General features: G+C 36.2%; 2 protein-coding genes across 3 annotated transcripts; both read left to right on the top strand.

Annotated features, from left to right (window-relative positions):
* The first annotated feature begins 2,270 nt into the window (after positions 1 to 2,270).
* LOC102623149 (pentatricopeptide repeat-containing protein At4g33170) lies at positions 2,271 to 11,690 on the top strand. Its single transcript, XM_015528978.3, is given in 10 exon segments — positions 2,271 to 2,660; positions 3,473 to 4,347; positions 4,911 to 5,361; positions 5,466 to 5,536; positions 6,511 to 6,635; positions 7,305 to 7,600; positions 7,700 to 7,795; positions 8,542 to 11,423; positions 11,425 to 11,497; positions 11,500 to 11,690. Coding segments are annotated over 9 exon segments (4,845 nt in total). The 5' UTR covers positions 2,271 to 2,660; positions 3,473 to 3,567; the 3' UTR covers positions 11,571 to 11,690.
* A 2,078-nt stretch (positions 11,691 to 13,768) lies between these two features.
* On the top strand, positions 13,769 to 24,815 carry LOC102624402 (endoribonuclease Dicer homolog 3). 2 transcript variants are annotated; one of them, XM_025097401.2, is made up of 25 exons: positions 13,769 to 14,206; positions 14,290 to 14,470; positions 14,568 to 14,681; positions 15,238 to 15,372; positions 15,529 to 15,598; positions 15,892 to 15,956; positions 16,038 to 16,169; positions 16,297 to 16,449; positions 16,842 to 16,971; positions 17,168 to 17,276; positions 17,351 to 17,543; positions 17,631 to 17,791; positions 17,987 to 18,205; positions 18,347 to 18,612; positions 19,017 to 19,285; positions 19,394 to 19,917; positions 20,016 to 20,110; positions 20,404 to 20,630; positions 20,711 to 20,920; positions 21,087 to 21,554; positions 21,864 to 22,136; positions 22,369 to 22,695; positions 23,267 to 23,444; positions 23,855 to 23,966; positions 24,159 to 24,815. In XM_025097401.2, the coding sequence occupies exons 1-25, from the start codon at positions 14,064 to 14,066 to the stop codon at positions 24,364 to 24,366; spliced, it is 4,962 nt and encodes a 1,653-aa protein (XP_024953169.1). In that variant the 5' UTR covers positions 13,769 to 14,063; the 3' UTR covers positions 24,367 to 24,815. The 2 variants fall into 2 exon arrangements, with proteins under 2 accessions (XP_024953169.1, XP_006474520.1); XM_006474457.4 differs by having other exon boundaries at positions 13,770 to 14,206; positions 17,171 to 17,276.
* Positions 24,816 to 24,996: the final 181 nt, after the last annotated feature.

Below are 24,996 nucleotides of genomic sequence, written 5' to 3'. Positions count from 1 at the left end.
GCTGCGCGGAGATAATCAACTTCGCCGGCCCCTTTTTTTTATTTTTTTCAAGATTGTATCCTGGACGTCTATAAGATGCACACTTATTACATCAAACATATACAGACATAATATGCCATTTAAATACATTTCTTATATCAATTAATACAGTTATTTGCTTAATCTCAGGTGTATTTTTAATTAGTCCATCTTCCTGTAATTAGGGGTGAGCACGGTTCGGTTCGATTCAAAATTAAGTAGAATCGATTTAAATCGGTTATTTTATAAAAAGAACCGAATAAGAACCGAACTCAATAAGAACCGAACTCAAACGGTTCTTTTCGGATCGGTTTGGTTCGGTTCGGTTTTTTCGGTTATGGGCCTATTGGGCCTATTTTGAATTTTTAAATTTTTAGCCCATTGGGCCTCATGAATGTAATAATTTTTTTCAACAATTAATTTATCCTAATTTTATTACAAATATTAACAATAAATACAAAGTATTCAAAACATATTTTATCACTAATATCTTACTAACTATTAATAAGATACTCCCAAAATATGAAATATTAAAATTTCAAAATACATAACCAAACTCCAATACTTCATCTATATAAACATAATCATAATGTTATAAAGAAAAATAACACATGTTTGATTTGAATAAAATTAAAAATAATTCGGTTTTTTTACAAACGGTATATTCGATTTTTTTAAAAAATAAAAATCGAACCGAATTATAAAAAACCGTCAGTTCGATTCGCTTTTTTTAATACTACGGTTGTTTTGCCCACCCCTACCTATAATGAATGAAAAAGATCAAGGAATTAAAATACACTCCATGATGGATATGTTTTATACTCGGAACCTTTTTTGGGTAGCTTTGTTATAGTGCAAGTGTGCAGCTCTTTGTCTAGACTCTCTAATCTTGTACGGGGCAACTCAAAATGTTTACCTAATTCAATGACTCATGTCATCCACAGTATTTTCATTATTTCATTTCACATGTTTTTCACGTGCCTTATATGGAAAAGTGAGATTACTTTTTATGCGAATTTTTTTTTTCCTACGATATATGTTTCAAGCACATCAAACCTCAAAGATTAAAAAATCGAAAAAAGTATAAAATTTAATAAATAATTTATAATGTGAATATGGTGAAAATCACGGTAGTTGTAAAAAGTCAAATTTAAATTATTTTGTAAACATTTTGTTCTACTATATTTGAATGATAGTTTTTTTTTTTAAAAAAATGAATTTTGATGTAATTTATCATACTGATCATCATTCATAATGTGTGAACTATTTTGCCGTAGCGAATGAGCAATCTAAACAATAGTTCCATTAGCATTTTTGTTGTTTCGCATACTCGATCAAATTTCGAGCAATTTTCATTAATAAAACTAGGACGCTACGCTCTAGTGGCTCATCATAAACTGCTTAGCAAGATTGACACAAAATACATTTGAACACCATAGTCGGTAATGTTTGTTATTTGGGTTTCATTTAATCCCTTGTTTAAATACAAGTCAAAGAGTGAGATGAGATCACAGGGCTCCCTTAGTCACAATTGTTGGCAATAGTCAAATCCTTATAAGTTATAAAGTGCCCTAAAAGGTATATGTAAACTAAGCAATGCAAATGTTTAGTCGCCTTAAATTTGGGAAATGCTTCTCTAAATTTGCCAAGTTGCATAAATATGATTGGAAATAACAAAGGAAATGTGCCATTACACAAAAGTCCCTTAAGATAGGTCAAAATTTTTAAGTGAAAATAATATGTATGAAATTTAAATTAAGCTCATACGAGAGGAGAGAGAACTGTAACTAATAAAAATAATAATTAAGATTTACGAGTAAGAAGAAAATACAAAATTATAATTCCGATTATCAATTTCAATAAACTAAAAAATTGAAAAAATTATGCAAATTGAGGAATAAATTAAATACTTGTACAATCTCACACAACATAAGAAAATCAACATTCTAAATAAAAATTTTAGAATTACTTCGGAAAGCATTGAAGTAAAAAATATAATAAAATATTAAATTTTCCACGAATGAACACATTTGAGACAGAGAGTAAAATAATGTACAAATTCGCTGTTTGGGTGAGAGCAAGAGCATGAGTAGTGAGTGGGTAACGTTTACTATAAAAATTTCTTTTTCCAAATCCCAATTAAACAAATTTCCCGATATAATTAAAAGGCTAAAAATAAAATAAAATAAAATAAAATAAAATAAAATTAAAAAAAATCAGGAGAAAGTAAAAGAGGGAAGAGAGAGAGAGAGAGAGAGAGAGAGAGAGAAGTCAAATCGAGTGGCGAAGGGGCAAGGGGCCAAGGGGCTGCCTTGTCTTTCTCTCTTTCCTCCTTTTCTTTCTTTTTATATTTTTGTGGTGGTGATGTTGCTTCTGAGCTGTTGCTTCCCCTCTGTTCTGTATAGCCAAACCCCCAGAACTCTTAAAGAGCTAAAAAATAAAGATAAATAAACAAATATTTGGAAATAAAAGAATTTGTACAGCTTGCTGCTGCATACTAACGAGCTCCAATCCCAACAACTCATACGTATTATTTCCGTCTTTATCTCGTCTCGTCTCGTCGTTATCTCGTCTCTTCCCGATCTCTTATCGTCTCGTCGTATCACCGGCTGTTATGGATCCATTTGAATTGGTTCGCAAAGGTATATGTTTAGATGCTATTATTTTGTTTCATTTTTTGTTTACAGATCTTTGGTTTTTTTGTTTTTTTCCTGCTTTTGACTTTTTTTTTTTTTTGATATTTTGGGATTTTGTTTGTGGATGGATGGATATAATGAAGTTTGTGGTTTCAGTTCAAAGTTTTCTGTTAATTTGATATTTGGTTAATTATTTTGATTTCGTTGGTCAATTTTGCGTTTTTGAAAATCTGTTAGGGTTTTTATTTCGTGTGCTCGTGTTTGATTATCTTTTAACGATTTTATTTAGTTTATTAATGATTGAGAGAAATTTGACTCTTTTTTTTTCTTCTAAATCTTATCCATTTACGAAGTCGGGGTTTTGAGAGATGTGGTGAGCAATCTTGTTCTGACTAATACAATTAGTTGAAGTGTTAAGTTCATTTACTGAGAATTTATTTTATTCAAAACAAAATCAAGGTTCGGTGTATTTTTATATACAAAACGTTGAGCTTTACTGTCAAATTCAGTATTCAGCTATGCATTTAGTGTTTGATTAAGTTACTGATGTGGATAAGATGCTTTTTTCACTCTGTTCTTACTTAATTTTATTTGAAATTTGAATTTGTAATTTCGTTTGGAAGTGGTTGTATTAAATAATGATGGATTCTATAATGGGTTTTGTTGAGTTTTGGTAGTTTCAGGTACTTATGTCACTAGAGGTAAGGTTGTTGAGTTTATTATTGGAAAATAGCGGAGTTCATGCGTGTGGGTATACTTGGAAGTGAAGTTACTTGACTGTGACTAATTGGAATACTCAATTTGTAACTGTTTTGCAGGTTTTGGGTAAAGTCTTTCTTAAGTTAAGCTTGTTTTCTCTTCGTCAGTCTTCTTTATGCATGTACGTTTCTTTTTGTTGGCATTTTGGTAAAGAATGAGCCTTTCCAAAAAAGGAACACAAATTAGTGATACAAAGCTACCCAGTCCAAACAAGGCAACTGCTTTAAATCCAAATGCTGCAGAGTTCGTTCCCTTTTCGCTTAGATCCTCTTCATCAGTTGGAAGTACCAGTGCAACGGATGCAACAGCGAGGTTTGCTGGTTCTGGATCTGTAGGGAAAGCAGTTCTTGATCGATCAGAGTCATCCATCTCAAATAATTCCGATGAAGAGGCTCACCAGTACTGGCGACACCAGCTCCCTGATGATATCACACCAGATTTTAAGGTCTTGAATGAAGATGAGTCTCAAGGACTTGGGGGTCTCTCTTTAGCAGGCTTGTCATTACATGATGGTATTGAAGGTTCAAGGTTTCCTGCTTCTACAGGAAGTGGGTATGTACTGTCTGAGCAGCAGGAGTTATCTCCACATCATATCAATGGTAACAGCTTTGCAGAAAAGATGAGATTTTCTGCTTCAAGCTATGGGGAGGATCCTACTGCAGCCAATTTTTTGAATTTGTCACCAAGGCCTTGGGACAAGCAGATTCTGGGCAGTGATCAGCTCAGGGAGGGGCATCCTTACAATGGGAATTCTAGACATGGGTTCGTGAACGATATGACCGGTGAGAGTGGAATGATAGAAGATACTGAGATGAATCCGGTGGAGTTTTTGGCATCACAATTCCCTGGGTTTGCTGCTGAAAGCCTAGCTGAAGTTTATTTTGCCAATGGCTGTGACTTAAACCTGACTATTGAGATGCTCACTCAGTTGGAGGTATTCTCAGTTTCTAAGAAGTCTGTTATCTGATAAATTTGAGGTGCTCTCATTTCTGCTTACATGTGGAGATACAATGAAGTATTATCTGTTGAGTCATAATTTCTTTTGAATGAAACCACTTCTTTGAATTGATATTGATTTGTTTTCCAGATAGTTGATTGTAATTAGTTGCTGAAATATTGTTGTTCGACATTGTAATTACGGTGAACTGTGTGAACAAATAATTCTTTGGTCTATGGATGACAACCTACGCCTTCTTTGGCACTGCTGATAGAAGCTTGAGGTGACAATTGCAACTACTGTTAGTTAATTTGGCTTGGCTAAGAGGATCTAGCTACAGTAATTAGGCTTTTTTTCCTTTCCGATGCACTGTGCAACTGCTTGCTGTATCAATTGCCGTTCTTGTTATCATAGTTTGTTTTATGGGCAGAGTAACTTGTTTTATGAGTATATTAATTTCTTATAAATTGCAAGAGTATGGGGCTATATATATGATTGTTGTTTGTCCATTTATGGATTTTATATAGGGTGTTTCATAGTATTCTTGTTTTCGACTGTAGCTTCAAGTTGATGGCGGCTTCAATCAGAATCCGCACTCGAAGCCCTTGTCATCTCCCAATCTCAGTGCGATGGACTTTCCTGTACTTACAGTGCCAGATGGTCAAACTGGTTCTCAAAAATATGCCGTAGATGATCTCCAGCAAACTGGAAATCCTTTTCGATCTGCTGATAAGGAGAACTTGCTTATGTTCAAAACTAGCTCATCCTTTCCCTCAAGAGGTGCAACAGATTTTGCTTCCGCTGTCAGAAAATTAGCTTCACAGGATTCTGGTGCTTGGAAGTATGAGAGAAATGGTTCTGCTGATTCGACTATTGGCTCAAGTAGAAGTTCCAATGTTTCGGCCAGTGCATATAATAGTGGCCATGGGAGAGGAATTTATGCTGATAGGTTGCAGAATCGTGGTTCTGCTCGAACAGCACCTGTCTGGCTTGAAACTGGAGAAGCAGTGGGTAATATTCTTCAGTCAACAAAGTTACTTATATTATGCACCTTTTTAAATGTGGGATAAATGCGTTCTGCATGTATATTTGCTTTAACATTGTTGAGATGGCAGCAAATATGTATTCTGAGCTGCGGGAAGAAGCTCGTGACCACGCCCGTCTACGTAATGCATACTTTGAACAGGTTCGTCCTGTAACATGGTGAAATGCTTTGCTGGTTAACAGTCTCTTGCTCTTTCCTCCTCTCAGTCTTTTCATGGGAAGGAAAACTTGAATTGCTATTTAAAAGTGCATTGTCATGTAGTGGCAGCTGATATAGAGTATTTGATTACTGTGACTTAAGGAGGGTTCTACTTGGTGAATCTGATATCAATTTATTATAGGCATGGCAATCCATGAGATGGTAGAAATTAGATTTTTTAGGATTGATATTTGTTTCCAGGCACTAATTTTGTTTCAACCGCATATAGTTTCAAATTTGCATAATTGTGAAATGTTCGCATCATGTAGTGCTGCTACTTTCAGGTAGACTTTGCTTTCTTACAGTTGCCTTGGAGGTGATGTTAGGAACCACATTTTCAAAAGCACTGATTACTTCATAGATTGTATTCATTTTTTGCTGGTTATCTAGTTAAATATGTTTGTCACTTTTAAAGCTGTATGTCTTCATATATCACTTTTCCTGATAAGGAACTCTGGGCCTGACCTGATGAGTATCCAAGAATAATTTCTAGATGCCAACAGGTCTGATTTGATTTAAGTTATAAAAGAACAATTCCTTTAACATCCCATGATGGGGTATGATGTTTAAACTTGGCAATGTCTTAGTGGACCAATAACCTGTGGGCTGGCTTCTTGGTTAAGATCAAATAGCAAGGTTCACGAACAAATTGCTGTCATTTTGCATGCTTCTTGAAATATGATGAATAATGATGTTGTATTGGATATCACTTATTTGGCTGATTTTGCAGCAAATATCTTATCTATATTTGTGAAATATCCTGACTACATATTTGTGATTTATTTATTAATTATCACTGTTATTATTATTCTTGTTTCGTCGGTGGAGGTCTGGAGGGAAGAGCTATTTGTTGCCTGCCCATGGTAACACTTTCTGATGCCATGTTATAGCAATTAATTGTTATTGTGTTTTTACAGGCACGTCAAGCATATCTGATAGGAAATAAGGCCCTAGCAAAGGAACTGAGTGTGAAAGGACAGCTGCATAATATGCAAATGAAGGCAGCTCATGGGAAGGCTCAAGAATCTATATATCGCCAAAGGTTTGTGATATCTTGCTGTTTGTGCTTGTTCTTGCCCATGACAAGCTTTTGCTTATTAATTATTTATTTTCTTCTTCCCTGTATTTGTCTTCCTGAGGCTCGTCATTTTTGAAGAAATCAAATGCCTTATTATACTTTTATTTTTTTTCTTTTTTACATTTTTTAAGCATCTCCAGATGATAAGGTCTCTATCCCTTTTCTTGTATCATTCCTTTTTACTGAATGAGTGATGTCTCCATCTACCTGCCTGTAAAGACTACCTGTCTTCTCTGTAACACATAAGAGTGCCTGTAAAGACTAGCTGTCTTATCTGTAACATATGGAGGCTCATGATGAGGATGAAACTTTCCCCGCAACAAAAATCTGTTCTATTCTAAACGTTAGATGATGCTTCTTTATTGATTCGTTTTAAGCAATATACACATATTTGTTGTACAACTATGATTGCATGATCATGCTTCTCAGAACAACTTGCACCCCTGCTTGTTTATCACAAAAGAGCTGCACTGGAAGTGTTGAGAAATTGTGGCACGTCGATCAAATGAAGGCTTTGTTTTCAACAGTACAAAGCCTGTGTTTCATAACGGGCGGCTAACAGTGATGGTGTTTTTGTAAGCCAACTGTTGGTATTGTTCTTTTTGACTGTTTATTACCTACTACCTTTTTCAGGAACCCAGTTGAGTTGCAGGGCAATGGGAGAGGACAGGATCGGATGATAGACCTGCACGGGCTTCATGTAAGTGAAGCAATTCACGTTCTCAAGCATGAATTGAGTGTTCTGAGGAGCACAGCCCGTGCGGCCGGTCAGCGTCTGCAGGTTTATATATGCGTTGGAACAGGACACCACACTAGGGGTTCCAGAACTCCGGTAAGACTTCCAATTGCTGTACAGCGTTACCTGCTCGAAGAAGAGGGCCTTGACTATACTGAACCGCAGCCAGGGCTGCTTCGAGTTGTGATATATTGAGTCAATGACATGACAGCAAGGTATAGGAGTTTTTGACACCAACCATAATTCCATCAAGTCAGTCATCTGAATCATTCTTGTATCTGTATATGGGAAGGGAGTGGAAGAGAAAGTAGTCAAAGCCTGAAAAGGGAAAAAATGAAAAAGAAACAAAAAAATGAAAAAAGTTACGGGAAATTAGGGACAGAGAAAGGTAAGAGAAAGGAAGCAGAAGTGTATCATTAAGGTTTAGTCAGTTGACAGCAGCATTACATTTTGGTAGCATCAGGGGCTATACATCAGCCGAGCTTTTGCAACCATTTTCTTTTTCATTTTTGTTAATCTTGTACCTTAATTTTACTTTGTTAAATTCCCTTCTTCTTTTTTTTTCCTTTTTTTGCCCCCCCCCCCCTCAGTTGTAACTGATAGAATTTGGATTACATGATAGTACAATTCATCGAGCATCACCACTCTCGCAAGTTACTGCAAGTTATATCCTATTATGAAAAGGCCAGGAACAGCGTGGGTCAGAAAGAAGGATTAACTGTGCTTGATTTCGTTGGTGTATTTTCTTCATAAACGGATTCTGCTGGGTTTGTTCTAACTTTTAATTGAACCCAGATCTCCAATACAAATTAGTAATAGGCGGTGAACATTATTCATCAATGTTTCGAGATATTGTATCGGATCAAAATCTGTATACTCTGGAATGGATCTGAACAAGTAAACCCAAAGTAAAACCAAGGCTTTGTTATGGGAGAATTATGATCCATGAGCAGCTGAAGGATAGCATGTATGTTCGCTATTAGTTTCCAAGGAGGGCTTAAAAAGAGAAAAAGGAAAAATTCACAAGGTTCCAAAGTTCAAGAATTTACAAAACGACCTCACAAATTCTTTCAAGCGAAGCAAGTACCGGAATTTTAAAAACATGGAGGGAAACAAAGCAATGTAAAAACTAAGAAATGTACACGCAATTACAAGCCAATCTCAAACCGAAACACAAGCACATCTACGTGATCCTCTCCTCCTTCACAAAGGATGCATACCGGAATTTACCTTCCTTTTCTCTTTCTCTTCTACCCTTTCTCCAAAAGTCTCATTTTTCGTCTTCATCATCATCCTCCCAATGGTTCTCTATCCTCCGCCACGCTATCTCCACCTCCGACTTGCTCCTTGGCAAGTCAACCCACGCTCGTATATTGAATTCTTCGCAAATCCCAGATCGTTTCTTAACTAACAATCTCATGACGGTGTACTCTAGATGCGGGTCACTTGTGTACGCCCGCCGCTTGTTCGATAAAATGCCCGACCGGGACCTCATTAGCTGGAATTCCATTCTGGCTGCATATGCTCACTTAGGGGAGGGTAATGCTGAGAATGTGATGGAGGGTTTTCGTCTTTTTCGTTCTTTACGCAAGTCAATTACGTTTACAAGTCGATTGACTTTGGCTCCGCTGTTAAAGCTATGTTTGTCTTCGGGGTATGTTTGGGCCTCCGAGACTGTTCATGGGTATGCGTTGAAGATTGGTTTGGTCTGGGATGAGTTTGTTTCGGGGGCTCTTGTGAATATTTACTCGAAATTTGGGAAAATTAGAGAGGCCAAGTTTTTGTTTGATGGCATGCAGGAAAGAGATGTTGTGTTGTGGAAGGTTATGTTGAGAGCCTATGCTGAAAATGGTTTCGGAGAAGAAGTATTTCATCTCTTTGTGGATCTTCATAGGAGTGGACTGTGTCCTGATGATGAGAGCGTACAGTGTGTCTTGGGAGTGATTTCTGATTTGGGCAAGAGGCATGAGGAGCAGGTTCAAGCTTATGCAATAAAATTACTGTTGTACAATAATAATTCAAATGTTGTTCTGTGGAATAAGAAATTGTCTGGCTATCTCCAAGTTGGTGATAACCATGGTGCCATTGAGTGCTTTGTGAATATGATTAGATCAAATGTACAATATGATAGTGTCACATTTCTAGTTGCTTTGGCGGCAGTTGCTGGCACAGATAATTTAAACTTGGGGCAGCAGATTCATGGTACAACTTTAAAATCAGGTTTTTATTCAGCTGTTATCGTTGGGAATAGTCTTATCAACATGTACTCAAAAATGGGCTGTGTCTGGTTTGCTCAAAAAGTATTCTCGGAAATGAAAGAAGTGGATTTAATATCATGGAACTCGATGATATCAAGTTATACACAGAGTGGTTTAGAAAAGGAATCGGTAAGTCTGTTTATCAATCTATTACGTAGTGGCCTGAGAACGGATCAATTCACATTAGCAAGTGTTCTGAGGGCATCTTCCTCACTGCCAGAAGGCTTGCATCTCAGTAAGCAGATACATGTTCATGCCATAAAGAATGATATAGTGGCTGATAGTTTCGTATCAACTGCTCTTATTGATGTTTATTGTAGGAATGGAAGTATGGCTGAAGCAGAATATCTATTTGAAAACAAAGATGGATTCGATTTGGCTACTTGGAATGCAATGATCTTTGGGTATATATTGAGTAACAACAGTCACAAAGCATTGGAGCTCTTTTCCCACATGCATACGAGTGGAGAGAGATTAGATGAGATAACAATAGCGACTGCTGTGAAGGCCTGTGGCTGCTTGTTGATGTTGAAACAAGGGAGGCAAATGCATGCTTACGCTATGAAGTCTGGGTTTGACTTAGATTTATGTGTAAGTAGCGGTATCCTTGATATGTATGTCAAATGTGGAGCCATGGTAGATGCGCACTCAATATTCAATGATATCCCTGCACCTGATGATGTTGCATGGACAACTATGATATCTGGATGTGTTGATAATGGAGAGGAGGATCTTGCTCTTTCTATATACCATCAGATGAGGCTCTCTGGGGTCGTTCCTGATGAATTTACTTTTGCTATCCTAGTCAAAGCCAGCTCTTGTCTTACAGCGCTGGAACAAGGAAGACAAATCCATGCAAATCTGATCAAGTTGGATTGTTCTTCAGACCCTTTTGTTGGGATTTCCCTTGTTGACATGTATGCCAAGTGTGGGAACATAGAAGATGCATACATCTTATTTAAGCGAATGGATATGAGGAACACTGTCTTGTGGAATGCCATGTTGGTGGGTTTAGCTCAACATGGAAATGGTGAAGAAACCCTTAAACTTTTCGAAGATATGAAAGCTCATGGTGTTGAACCTGATAGTGTAACCTTTATCGGTGTCCTTTCTGCTTGTAGCTGTACTGGTTTAGTTTCTGAAGCTTATGAGAATTTCCACTTAATGCGTGAAAAGTATGGTATTGAGCCTGAGGCGGAGCATTACTCTTTTCTAGTTGATGCCCTTGGTCGTGCAGGGCGCACTAAAGAGGCAGGGGAGTTGATTTTGTCAATGCCCTTTGAAGCTTCTGCTTCAATGCATAGAGCGTTGCTTGGTGCTTGTAGAGTTCAGGGGGACACTGAAACTGGGAAATGGGTGGCAGAGAAGCTGATGGCCTTGGAACCATTTGATTCATCAGCTTATGTTCTTCTGTCCAATATATATGCTGCTGCTAACCAATGGGATGATGTAACAAGTGCTCGAGGAGAAATGAAGAGGAAGAATGTGAAAAAGGATCCCGGTTTTAGTTGGATAGATGTGAAGAACAACATTCATTAATCTGTTGTGGATGATGGGTCACATCCGGAAGCTGATTTGATTTTCGCTAAGGTGGAGGGTTTGATTAAAAGGATTAAAGAAGGAGGATATGTCCCTGATACAGACTTTGTGCTTCTTGATGTTGAAGAAGAGGAGAAAGAGCGCGCTCTCTATTACCACAGCGAGAAACTTGCAAGAGCTTATGGACTCATAAGCACTCCTCCTTCCTCTGTTATTCTGAGTAATAAAGAACCTTTGTGTTTGCGGAGAATGCCATAATGCAACCAAATTCATATCAAAGGTTTCTGAACGTGAATTGTATTGAGAGATGCTAATCGATTCCACCATCTTAGGGATGGAATGTGCCCTTGCGCTGATAACTGCTAGTCCCGGATTAATATTTTGACCATAACATACAGCATGCAACTAAAAATTTTTGCTCTGTAGACATTTACTTTCTTCTTCAATAATAATAATAATAATAATAAAAGGTCTCTTTTTACATGATATGGGTAGAGCGTGTCGGAAAAATCTGCAAAGGGCTTTTGTTTTGATAAGTTGAGAATTAGTATCTCTTACATTTCTGATATATAATTATAATTTAGTTCTCCTGCAAATTATAGTCAATTTATTTTCCGAAGAAATTGTATCAGGTCTATGCAATTTTTTTTGTGGTTGGATATTACAACTAGGGGCTTACCAGTGTATTATTTCATTTAATTATAGCACAGCCATAGGGTTTATCCAATTTAAATTCATAAAATTATAAAATTATCAGAAATAACTAGAAAATCTAAACGTATACAGGTGGATCTTTTTTTTCTTTTTTTTTTTAAAGGAATGGCACAATATTTTCATAGTTAGATTGACATAATTTGGAGGCTATCTAATAACATGTTGATAAACTACTACTTTTATCACATATGAGAAGGAGCTTGAGTTTCTTGGTGTGTATTAACGTGGGTTGATTTTTTGTTTTTTCACTAAATGCCAAAATATTTCATCTTGAAAATGACATATTGTGTGTATGCATTCTTAAATCTTTAGTAGTACCTTAACCTATTGGGTACGTAATTTTGTCATATAATCCTTACAAAATAAAAGAATCCGACATAACCAATGGGCATTTGGTTTAATGGGAGAAGTATTGTACTTACAATATTGAGTGTAAGGGTTCGAACCTTCATAAGAACATTATAGATGTTAGTTTCAGTTCTTCCTCAATTATCAACTAATTGAATGGAGACAGTCTATCTCTTACGAAATGTGAGTGGAATAGGCACCCCTCGAATATTAGAGAGGGTTTAAAGTATTTGAATGGAGACAGTCTATCTCTTACGAAATGTGAGTGGAATAGGCACCCCTCGAATATTAGAGAGGGTTTAAAGTATTTGGGCAAGTGCTTCAGTGGATTAATGTATGGCGGTGGTCCAAGTTGTTTAGTACGATTGTAAATGTTGTAATTATAATGTCTGGTGTAATATCAGTAACAATCTGTGTATACACAGAATTTAAAAAAAAAATCGGACATAAGATTGAAATATCGTAAATTACAAAACAACCCCAATGCATTCAAATTATTATATTTAGGCATCTTAAATTGATGGCTTATTAGCTTGTGACCTGTCGCTAGATTTAGTTTTTGTTTCTGAGTTCACTGTTGTTTGCTCGCGCTTCCAACCCAAATTTATTAGTTGTTTCTCTTTTCCAAAATCAGGAAATAAGAGAAATTATAAGATACATTTGTTGTATTATAATCAATTAATACATGCATGATATGTGTAATTGAATTTAATAAAACCACCACTTACATGATAATTTATAAAATAAATATACATATGTCATGATATTATTTACTGTTGTTATATAACTGACATGATACAACAGTTATATTGTAAAATTTCTCGAGCAAACAGTAACGCCGTGTCAAACCCAGAATCCAAAAGTGGGTCCCATGCCAGACTCCCAATGCCCAATATATGCGCCGCATCGCCATCGTGGCGCAGAGTCAACATTGAACGTCACACGTGTCGTTAAATAAATGGCCCATGTCAACACCCTGTTCAGGGATCGTGGCGTCTAACACTTCCCCTGACGCTATTCACAAGAAGCACTTCAAAAGAATCTTTCGCTTAAACGGGTCTCTTTCCGTCTCGGGTTCTTGTTTCACTTCCGAATTGATTCCTAAAGATAAAGCAAAAGTCACAAAGATTAAAATTAAAAATAATTTACGGGACTAATTTAGAATATTAAAATAGCTCACCTACAGAAAATTTTAATAAAGTAGTGATTGCCAACGAGCAAGTGACATGTCCTCTGAGGTTCTGCCCGTTTAATCATTAATGTGACATATTATTATTATTATATAGAGATATAATTATATTAAAAAATTACCTTGTTTTAGTGATAACAAAGAAAAATAATTATTTCCATTCATAAAAAAAAAAGAAAAAGAAAAATAATTAGTGAGTTATTTTTATAAAATATCCTTAGTTATCGTTTTTGTAAATTTCCCGATTTTACTGCTGATTGCTGAAAAAAAAGAAAAAGAAGTAGTAATAGTAACAACGACAACAACAGTACTAATAATAATAAGCTTATTATTTATTTATTTCTCTCATCCTCTCTTTCCTCTGATGAATTCTCTGTTCAGTCAACTTTAACTTACGGTGAGAGTGTGAAGAAGAACACACACTCAATATTCATGCATTCAACAACACTTGTTGTTTATTTTCTACAAGTAGAATCGTCCTTCTGACATTCACCAAATTCAAATTCTTTAGGGCTTCACGCTTCTTGTGTTTTTACTTTATTTTTCCAGTTTTTTTTTTTTTACCCAGAATTTTTGCAACAACACTATTGTTGTATAAATATTTCAATATGCATTCGCCATTGAATTCACTGAAGCGAAGCTTTGGTGAAGTACACTCACCAAACCCACCTGATATGGGCTCCAGTGGCCATGATCATGCTGTTGATGGCCCCTCTTCTTCCACCAATTCTATCAACTTCATACCCAGAATGTATTTTTCTTTCTTTCCTTGAATTTTGAGTTCTTTTGGGTTTATTTTGTTGTTTATTTTTCTATTTTGTTTTGTGGTTTTAGTTATCAATTGAAGGTGTTTGAAGTTGCAAAGAGGAGGAACACAATAGCTGTGTTGGAGACTGGAGCTGGCAAGACTATGATAGCTGTCATGCTCATCAAAGACATCGCTCAAGCTATAAAGTCTAATGGGTTTAAAAAGTTGATTATTTTCTTGGCTCCAACTGTTCACCTTGTTCACCAGGCATGTTTTTTTAAGTTCATTTATTTTGTTAGATACGTAATGTGGGTAGTTAAATTTGATTCACATGCTGAAAATATATTGGCTTTTCTGTTGGCAGCAATATGATGTTATTAGAGTTCACACAGATTTTGAAGTGGAAGAGTACTATGGAGCTAAGGGGGTTGATGAATGGGATTCACAGTGCTGGCAAAAAGAAATTAATAAGAATGATGTAAGTTTGCTCTGTTAAAACCCCGAATTATCATAATCTGTATAGTGCAGCATCAAGACATGTATTCCTTTGTTATGATCTTATATTGAGCTCCCTCTATCTCCGATGTCCCTAAATAGCTTTTATTTGCAAACTTATAGTAGGAACCACCACATCATGCAAAGTAAGTTGTCTACATCTGCGTGTGTGTTTGAGTAAATCATTTCTTGAAATTTTCTTTAAGATCTGAAGAGGGTCTTGTTTGCCACACTTTGTTGGATTTGCTCATCTTTCTTCAGTCTATATGCTTAATAATTGAATCCTTAACCAATTTATTTTGTTTGGTTGTCTTGTGTGATTATGGGATCTTGTTTGATTATCAGAAATTTGATTGTTGACCGTATTGTTGTTAGCGGAATTTGATAATAATCCATGAATGTTGCTTGTTATATATAAGAAGACAAACATATCTGTGATATTGAGTGAAATTTTCCAAAATTCTTCGTGCATGTTAAATGATCAAGTCATTATGCAGATAGTGCTGTGTCAATTCATATCCTTTCTTTATTTCTTGTAGGTACTGGTTATGACCCCTCAAATTCTCTTGGATGCCTTGAGGAAGGCATTCTTGAGTCTAGATATTGTATGCTTCATTGTGATAGATGAGTGCCATCATGCCACTGGCAACCATCCGTATACAAAAATAATGAAGGTTCATAATCTTTGCCACCAAATATAATCATTTGTTGTCTTTTAGCTTATCTTCTATCACACATCGAATTCTCTCTCTTTCTCTCTAATTCTTCTATTTATTTATATATTTAATGATAAAGAAAGTGTCTTAAAGATTACTTTTCTTTTGTTGAAGGAATTTTATCACAAATCTGATAACAAGCCAAAGGTTTTTGGAATGACTGCATCACCCGTGGTTAGAAAAGGTACGATATTTTTCAAGTTTAACAAGGTTGTCACTTGTACCCCTGTCGATTGTGTTGTTTCAGTGAAAAGTAGTTTTATAGAAATGTCTTAAATTAGCACGTCCATTGAGAGATAGTCATTTAGTTTATAATCCATACAGATTAGGTCATTATTTTGAGATTCGTTAAACATTATGTTTTATAAATTTTTTCTTTTTGTTTTTCCTTTTACCATTTATGGCTTTAGAGGCTCATTTATTACTTTATCTGTGGCATATACTTATATGTTGTTACAAACTTAACTTTGCAATCAGGCGTCTCATCAGCAATGGATTGTGAGGGTCAAATATCAGAACTTGAAAGCACCTTGGATTCGCAGGTACTAACATACTATTATCAGTTCTCTGTTCGGATCTTTGGCAGACTCAAACAAAGTAACCTTGAATTTGTGATGCTGTAGGTTTTCACTATTGAAGACAAAACAGAGATGGAAGTTTTTGTCCCCTCAGCGAAAGAAAGCTGTAGATTTTATGACCAATCAAAGTTTTGTGGTTCGGATTTAAAAGGGAAATTGGAAGCCTCATGGTCTAAGGTATTCTCTACATCATGCATACGTATCTTTTCTCATATGGTGTTTATGCCGATATAAGCTGTTTGTCAGCTTTTATTTTTGTGTTTTACTTCTGGAGATTCTAATAGCTTTTTATTTATATGTATAGTTTGATGCTTCATTATCAAAGTTGCAAGGGTCAGAGCTAAATTGTTACAAAGACATGGATGATAAACACAAGACACTACGGAAGCAGTTATCTGATTACCATGCAAAGATTTTGTATTGCCTCGATGAGCTTGGTCTCATATGTGCTTATGAGGTATGGTTGTACTCACCATAAGTTTAAACCAAATTGGAAAATTGAATTGATGTTGGAAAGAAAAAAAGGGGGAAAAATTGTCTTTTGCTATAAACATTACACATGGTTTATTCCCACCGTACAAAGCTTTGGAAACCGTAATCACAGAATTCTTAGGAATGGGTTTCCTGAAAAATACAAAGTCATGAATTTGATGTAAAATAGACCAAGTTTGAGGTACTAAAGTGATAGTTTGTAAATATCTATTAAGATCTGTTCGTTTATTCTTGTTATTCTCATAATTTTTGAAATAGCAACATAGATACTGGTTTTCTGTTTGTGTTTATGCTGTGCAGTTCTGATTTTTTTCATCCATTTTTGCTTCTGATCAGATGCTTTTTACTTGTTTGTAGGCTGTTAAAATCTGCCTAGAGAAAGTTCTGAAAGCCCAAGAGGAGTGTGAAATTTATAGACAGAGTTCACTGCAGTGTAAATATTTTCTTGAGGAAGTATTACATGTAATTGGGAGTGCTTTGCCACTGGGTATGCTATACACTAGCTCATTGTGTTTTTTGCTTTACTAGATGCGTTGGTTGTTATTGCTTAATGCATCATTCATATGTATTGTTTTTCCTTTCTGTATATTCTGTATTTAAATGTGTTAATATATTTTGTCCACATTTTAATAAACTTTTGTTTCTTTTGTGATATTTTGTCTTGATCTATTCACTTCTCTCAGCAGCAGACAAAATTTTTCTGGATTTTGGGTTTGACTATTCAAAGGCAGTCGATTTGGGCTACATATCAACAAAATTACATGAACTTCTTCAACTATTTCTATCGTTTGGGTAATTGAACTACTTCACTGGATACTGTTTTTTAGTACTATAGCCAAGTCTATTTATATCATTTGTTCTTGCAGCAAATCTACTCAAGTATTATGCATAATTTTTGTTGAAAGAATTATTGCGGCTAAAGTAGTTGAAAGATTTGTGAAGAAAGTACCCTTTTTGACTCATCTCACGGTTGCTTATCTGACTGGAAGTACTACATCAGTTGATGCACTGACACCGAAAGTACAAAAAGAAGTCTTGGAATCATTTCGGGGTGGAAAGGTATCAAATCTTTTATATTGCTAAATTTTACTCGCAGTAAGTTTTTGCATGTGTTTACCTTCTAAGAGATTAAAATCTTCCATGTAGGTCAATCTCTTATTTGCCACTGATGTCATAGAGGAGGGAATGCATGTGCCTAATTGCTCTTATGTGATACGTTTTGACTTGCCCAAGACAGTCAGTAGTTATATTCAGTCTCGTGGACGAGCTCGACAACATAACTCCCAGTTTATCTTGATGCTTGAGAGGTGAACTGCAGCTGTCTTGTCGATTTGTATTCTAAAAACATATAGATTATGTTATAGGGTAATTAATAGTACCAGATACATTAGAATTCTTTTCAAGTTATATATTGTTTCTTGCTTTGGGCATTCTTAATATATGGTCTCTTGCTTATCTGGAAAATGTTATTGCACAAAACCTAAGTGCTCATATATTTGCAGGGGAAACTTGAAACAAAGGAATAAACTTTTTGACATCATCAGGAGTGAGCGGTCGGTGACAGATACAGCTCTGAGTAGAGACCCTGAAGCATGCTTTCTGAAGGCATGTACCTATGTAAAAACAAAGTCATATATTGTGGAGTCGACTGGAGCATCTGTTACTACAGATTCTAGTGTCAATCTCATACATCGATATTGTGAAATGCTCCCCAGTGACAAGTATGGAAGTTCTTCTTTTTCCCCACTTCATTTATGTACAAATTGCTATTGTGTGCTTTACAGTCCCCCTTTTTTTTTGTTTGGGCCTTCGAGTCAATGTCCTGTTCATCTAATCTTAATTTGTTTATTATCTAAATGCAGGTACTACACACCTAAGCCTATTTTTAAATACAAGTCAGCTGAAGAGGCTTATGAGTGCGAATTGACATTACCTTCGAATGCGCCCTTTCAAACAATAGTTGGTCCTACAAGTAGGAATAAAAATTTATCAAAGCAGCTTGTTTGCTTAGAAGCTTGTGAAAAGCTGCATCAAGTGGGTGCTCTGAATGATCATCTTCTCCCATCTGTAGAAGAACCTTCAGAAAACAATCTCATTTCCAAAAAGAACGAATCATTGCCAGGTGCAGGTATGCATATGTACATCTTTGTGTGATTTCCGGTTGTAATATTTTAGTCTGCATTATATCTTTTATGGATCAGTAGTAAGAATCAGGACCACCTTAACAGTTACATTGCACGCAAGCAATTTATAGGAAGAAACATATTATTGAAATCTTTTTCCAGGAAAATATATATATATATATATATATCTATATATAAGACAAAGGAGATAGAAGTCTACAGTATAAATGCTGATTGTGCTACATTATTGGTGTCTTAGTTTCTTTTTAATATTCAATTGCTGATAGACTTTGTGTCGTTTATGGTGAATATGTTATTGTACCTTTATTTCATATTTAAATCTGGGTTCTGACTTGCTGATCTTTGTTTTATGTTTCTATCATGTATGTGCTTGTTTCTGGGTTTGAAGGAACAACAAAAAGGAAGGAATTACATGGGACAACTCCGATTCGTGCATTATCTGGAAGATGGGGAGAAAAATGTGGTGTCATTTTACATGCCTATAAATTCAACTTTGCGTGCAGTATTGTCACTGAGATTTATTCTGGATTTGTTCTCTTGATTGAGTCAGAACTTGATAATGATGTGGGAAATTTTGAATTGGAGCTGTATTTGGTCTCAAAGACAGTTAAGGCTACTGTTTCTTCTTCTGGGCAGGTGCATTTGGATGCAGATCAGGTAAAACACGAGCTTGTAATTGAGTTATACTCATTTCCCTTTTTCCTAAGGTAAAGAACATAATGTGGTGCTATTGTTATTATACCTAATTTTACTTTTTGGTACCAGATGTCCAAAGCAAAGTGCTTTCAGGAATTATTCTTCAATGGCTTGTTTGGAAAGTTGTTTGTCAAATCCAAATCATCCGGAAGTAGAGAATTTTTGCTTAAGAGAGAAACAAACTCATTATGGAGCCCATCATACATGTATTTGCTGCTGCCGCTGGAGATTGTTAACACTTTTGGTGACGGATCTTGGAGAATAAATTGGAGCGGAATCAATCCTTGTGCTTCTGTGGTAGAGTTTATAAAGAAAAAATCTTTTTTGGGTGCTGCACAATGCAATAATAACGGAGGAAATTCATCACCTTGTAGAACCAGCCCATGCAAGACAGGATGCCATGGCATGGATGTAATTCACTTAGCTAACGGGTCAGTGGATGTGAAAAATCTTAAAGATATGGTAGTATTGGCTATCCATACCGGAAGAATCTACTCTATCATTGAGATAGTTAGCAATTCATCAGCTGAGAGTCCTTTTGATGGAAACACTGATGATGACTCAAAAACCTTTGTGAACTACTTCAGTGAAAAGTAAGTGGTTTTCAAACCTGGATGAGGTTCTTCTCACTGTCCAGTTTTCCACTTAGACTATGATTTATGGTTCTTTAAATAATTTTGGCTTTGATCAGGTATGGAATTGTGCTGATACATCCTGGGCAGCCTTTGCTGCGGTTGAAGCAGAGTCATAACCCACACAACCTTCTTGTGAATTTCAATGATGGAGGTTGGTTACTGCTTGAGTTGCTTACTCTGTTTAGTTCAACAAATTTATTGAAACCTTCTCAAACTCCCCAACCCACAACCACACGTACTGCCACCGCCAACACCCCCGCACCCCCCTTACAAAAAAAAAAGGAAAAAAATTCAAGAGAAATGGATGCTGTTGTTGGATGACTTAGTTGATTTTCTTTTCTTTCTTTGACTTAGATGTTTTCTGTTGGTGGACTGCTGGTCTACCTTTTTGTTAATCATTTCTAATTTTAACTAAATCTTGTTCGTTTCATTATGGAAAATCAGGTGGTTCTGGTAAGGGATCAAAATCTGGTATGAATACTAAAAAGCCACAAATGCATGTTCACATGCCACCGGAGCTTCTAGTCAGAGTCAATGTTCCAATTAGTGTTGTAAAATCGCTTTACCTTCTTCCATCAGTGATGCAACGTCTGGAGTCACTGATGTTAGCCAGCCAACTTAGGGAAGAGATTAATTGTCATTCTAGAAACTTCCATATACCAAGTTCATTGGTTTGTACAGTATAACTCAATTTGGCTGCATTTTGATGAATAATTTGTTATTGTAATTAACCAAAACTTGTTATGATTAGATTCTGGAAGCACTTACAACACTTGGATGTTGTGAAAGTTTTTCCATGGAGCGATTGGAATTGCTTGGTGATTCAGTACTTAAGTATGCTGTAAGCTGCCACCTGTTTCTTACATATCCCAAGAAACACGAAGGGCAACTATCTGCTCGGCGTTCATGGGCTGTTTGCAACTCAACCCTTCATAAATTGGGAACTGATCGCAAATTACAGGTACTGGAAGAATCTACTCAAGGATCTTGATGTGTTTATCTGGTTAATGGTTTTGCTGATACCTCTTTATGCTCCATATATGTAATCTGTTTAACTTTCCTGATTAATTTTACCAAATATTGCAGTTGGTGTGAGAATTATAATATTGTTCCTTTCTCATTTGCAGGGATACATACGTGACAGTGCATTTGATCCTCGCCGCTGGGTTGCTCCTGGACAGCTTTCTTTACGCCCTGTTCCTTGTGAATGTGGGGTGGACACTTTGGAAGTACCGCTGGATGGAAAATTTTTTACTCAGGACACAAAAGTTGTTGTTGGAAAGCCCTGTGACATGGGTCACAGATGGATGGGTTCAAAAACCATAGCTGATTGTGCTGAAGCCCTTATTGGGGCATACTATGTTGGTGGAGGATTGATTGCTGCACTTTATATGATGAAGTGGCTTGGTATAGATGCTGACCTTGAGGTCTCACTTGTTGATGATTGCATTACTAGAGCATCCTTAAGATCATATGTCCCCAGAATCAATGAGATTAAGGACATTGAGTCAAAGATTGGGTATGAATTTACTGTCAAGTTTCTATTACAGGAGGCCATTACCCATGCATCTGTGCAAGAGTTCTACTGTTACCAGGTAATAATAGAAATATTTTAATAAATTAAAAAAAGTTTTAGTTACTAAAGATTGATGCCAAAGAAAAGGAGCATCTCGTGATTTTGAAAGACTTAGTAATTGACCTAGTAAATTCATTGCAAGTTCTCCTGAAGATCCAATGTTTAAGAGAGCTGTCTACTGATTATATTTGTTATGCGTCGGAAAAGTGCTAGTCTTTTGGGGTGTGTCATATTTACTTGAGTCCAAAAAATTCTTGTTCCTTTATGCAATGTTTTGGCTGGATCTAAATGACATCTGTTTTTAACTTTTGAACTAAATTTCTGACAGAGGCTCGAATTTCTTGGAGACTCTGTACTGGACCTGCTAATAACTTGGCATCTCTACCAGAGCCACACAGATATTGATCCTGGCGAGTTGACTGACTTGCGCTCGGCTTCTGTTAATAACGAAAATTTTGCTCAAGCTACTGTGAAAAAGAACCTCTATAAGCATCTTCAACATTGTTCTACATTACTACTAAGTCAAATAACCGAGTATGTAAAGTCATTTCCTAAACCTGGTGAGACAACGGATTCGGGCCCAAGCATGAAAGCTCCTAAAGTAAGTTCGTTCCTTGGTCTATGTTATATATGTATATCTATCGTGGAACTAATGGCTTGTGCTGTCTGCATATGTTATGTTTTGATACTGTTGCCGATGCAGTTTGCACCAGGCCGGTTTCCAGTTCTCATATTACTTTCCTTTTTAATGCATCTAATTTTATTTAATGATATTTTTACTTAATGGTTTCGGTTTTTGGCCTGCATAAGTTTGATCATTGCTTCTTTGATAGGCTCTTGGAGACCTGTTGGAAAGTATTGTCGGTGCTGTGTTGATTGATACAAAGCTTAATCTTGATGAAGTGTGGAGAATATTTAAACCAATACTGTCACCAATCGTGACCCCTGATAAACTTGAACTGCCTCCACTGCGTGAACTGATTGAATTGTGCGACTCACTTGGGTATTTTGTTAAAGAAAATTGTACACTTAAGGGTGAAATGGTGCATGCAGAGCTCAGATTGCAGTTGAAAGATGTTCTTTTGGTTGGAGAAGGCCAGGAGCGGAGCAGGAAGGCTGCAAAAGGAAAAGCAGCTTCACAATTGTTAAAGAAACTTGAGGTTTGTGGTTAATCCTATAAATACATGCATTCCACTTTTTTCATTTTTCCCTTCCCTGCCAAGAACTGAAACACTAATCAAGGATTGCTGATATAAAATTTCCAGAGATGATGTGGTTAAATACTTTCTACACTTGTATATTTACATTTTGGAATATTTAGATGGAACCTTAGGAACGAACCTATTTGAAGTTGTTTGCTTTATTTATTTTACTTCCTCTCTCTCCCCCTCACCTTTCTTAAGCTAATCCGTTATGCAAGGTTAACCAAGGATTTTAAGCAAAATGAAACAATTGTGTCCATTGAGGAAAATTAATTGAAAGGCCCTTCTACATTTTTCTTTTTGTCTGTCTGTACATGGACACATTTTACTTTAAAGCTTGTAGATCAGGTTTGTTGATAACTAATGCCTTTGTTGCTTTGACAATTCTTCAATCATCAGTCAATAGAATTAATACTATGTACGTAGATATATCGAGTTTATTGATCAGTTACCTTTTGTTGAATAATCTTTGCTTATGTCTACTCTTTATTACTCACATATGTTGATGCTGTAACTTGTCCTGCAACAGAAAAAAAGAATTTCCAAGGGTGCATCCAACACTGGGAAACTGGGGGATGACTGCAGGCAGACGACTAAAGAAGATTTACCGGAGCCACCTAGCTGTAAAAGGCAGAAGGGAACTGAAGCTGCTATACCAGCTGGGGACTCTTGCAAGAAAGCCTACTGCATGACTGTTGGCACCCCAGGTATGCATTGCTTATTTGTTCCTGTTTGTATTTTGGTATGAAGTGTGATTAGAGTAGCGAGATTACATTGTAGTTTGCATGTATATAGTGCAATATTCCATGACATTTGTCTGCTGGATGTTGAAGAATTTTGATGATCGCTCTTCCTATGCTCCTCCACCGCTTTTCCTTCCTTGTCTCAAACTGGTGACTTGTTTTTCTCTTGCAAAAAGTAAATGTGGAAAAATGTTTTGCTTTCTTTATCTTTTGCATGTTTTCCTCCAAAACACATACTGCGCCCAGGATTACTTTTGTCATGTCATAAATCTTCTGAACTAAAAAAATAGCTGGCACAAATTTTTTCTTTTCCCCCCATTTCTTTTGGTTATTTTGATTGTCTTTCATATATATTTTCTCTTTTTACTTTGCAGTTGTTGCACCCATCAACATGAAAAAAGGAGGACCTCGAACCTCTCTTTTTCAACTTTGTAAGACCATGCTTTGGCCAATGCCTACGTTCGAAACAACAGAAAGTAAATCAAGGTTAGCCCAAACAGCCAATTTGTTCTCTCATATTTTCTGTAATTCCTCTTAGTCTTTGATTCTTTCCCGCATTAATAGATTTTCCAAACTTTCTAGAGATTCTTGGCATTGAAAAATCTAGTTATTTCTTCCTAAATTTGGCCTAACCTGATTATACACACACGCACACACACATACATATACCACCGACAGGACTCCGTTGGTATTTTGTGAAGGGCTTGAAAAGAGGACAGGATTTAGCAGCTTTGTTTCGAAAATCACTTTGCATATACCCGAATTTGGCAATGTTGAATGCAATGGCGATCCCAGAGCTGACAAGAAAAGTTCATTTGACTCTGCAGCACTTATCATGCTTCATGAGCTTGAACGACAGGGGAAAATCATCATTAGCAGTTCCTAAATAAGTTTTAACAGTAATTACGGTCGTCTAATTTAATGAATCAAGAAATGGAAGGATAGTGATAGGTATTTTTCAGAATATTACCATGCCATTTATCTAACTCGCCATAGAGCAATTAGGCAAAATAAGTCTCAACAGAAATCGGGCACCGGTGACTCAAGACTGTAGGGATGGAAGCTCCATTGGACAAATCAGATAAATATATTCTGTTGTGTGTGTGTGTGTGTGTGTGTATGTATATCGATACAGCAATGAGAGTGATTTGTATTTTCAGCCATGGAATTGAGTATCGAGTTGTAAAGTTTCATAATTACGGCCGAACTATGTTGAGCTTGAGCCCTGTGGCTCGTGGGAGTAGACCGAAATTTTATTAAGAAAGATTTTTCATGTAAATTTTATTGTTTAGCTGATTAGCTCCCTCAAATTAATAGTTTTTATGTTTTATCCCATTTAAGTTTGTTGTTTCCATATTATGTACTATGCTGAGCAATGCTGTTCTGAGATCATGGTGGGATTTTCAATCATGCGACTAGCAGTAGCAAGCATGGGTAAGGTAATATGCAGCATTACCGTGTGCTTAAATAAAATAATCCTCGGGATCATGAAAATTATGAATAGTTAGATCAATGG

Source organism: Citrus sinensis, chromosome 9, assembly GCF_022201045.2.
Source record: "Citrus sinensis cultivar Valencia sweet orange chromosome 9, DVS_A1.0, whole genome shotgun sequence".
Classification (NCBI taxonomy): Eukaryota; Viridiplantae; Streptophyta; class Magnoliopsida; order Sapindales; family Rutaceae; genus Citrus; species Citrus sinensis.
This window is presented reverse-complemented; position numbering and strand designations above follow the sequence as displayed.

Bases quoted from the DNA above. Each gene is read 5' to 3' on its own strand.
- LOC102624402 (XM_025097401.2), top strand. From the start codon at position 14,064: ATGCATTCGCCATTGAATTCACTGAAGCGAAGCTTTGGTGAAGTACAC. The intron at 16,450-16,841 runs GTATGGTTGTAC...ACTTGTTTGTAG, and splicing joins GTCTCATATGTGCTTATGAG to GCTGTTAAAATCTGCCTAGA. The intron at 23,967-24,158 runs GTTAGCCCAAAC...TACCACCGACAG, and splicing joins ACAACAGAAAGTAAATCAAG to GACTCCGTTGGTATTTTGTG.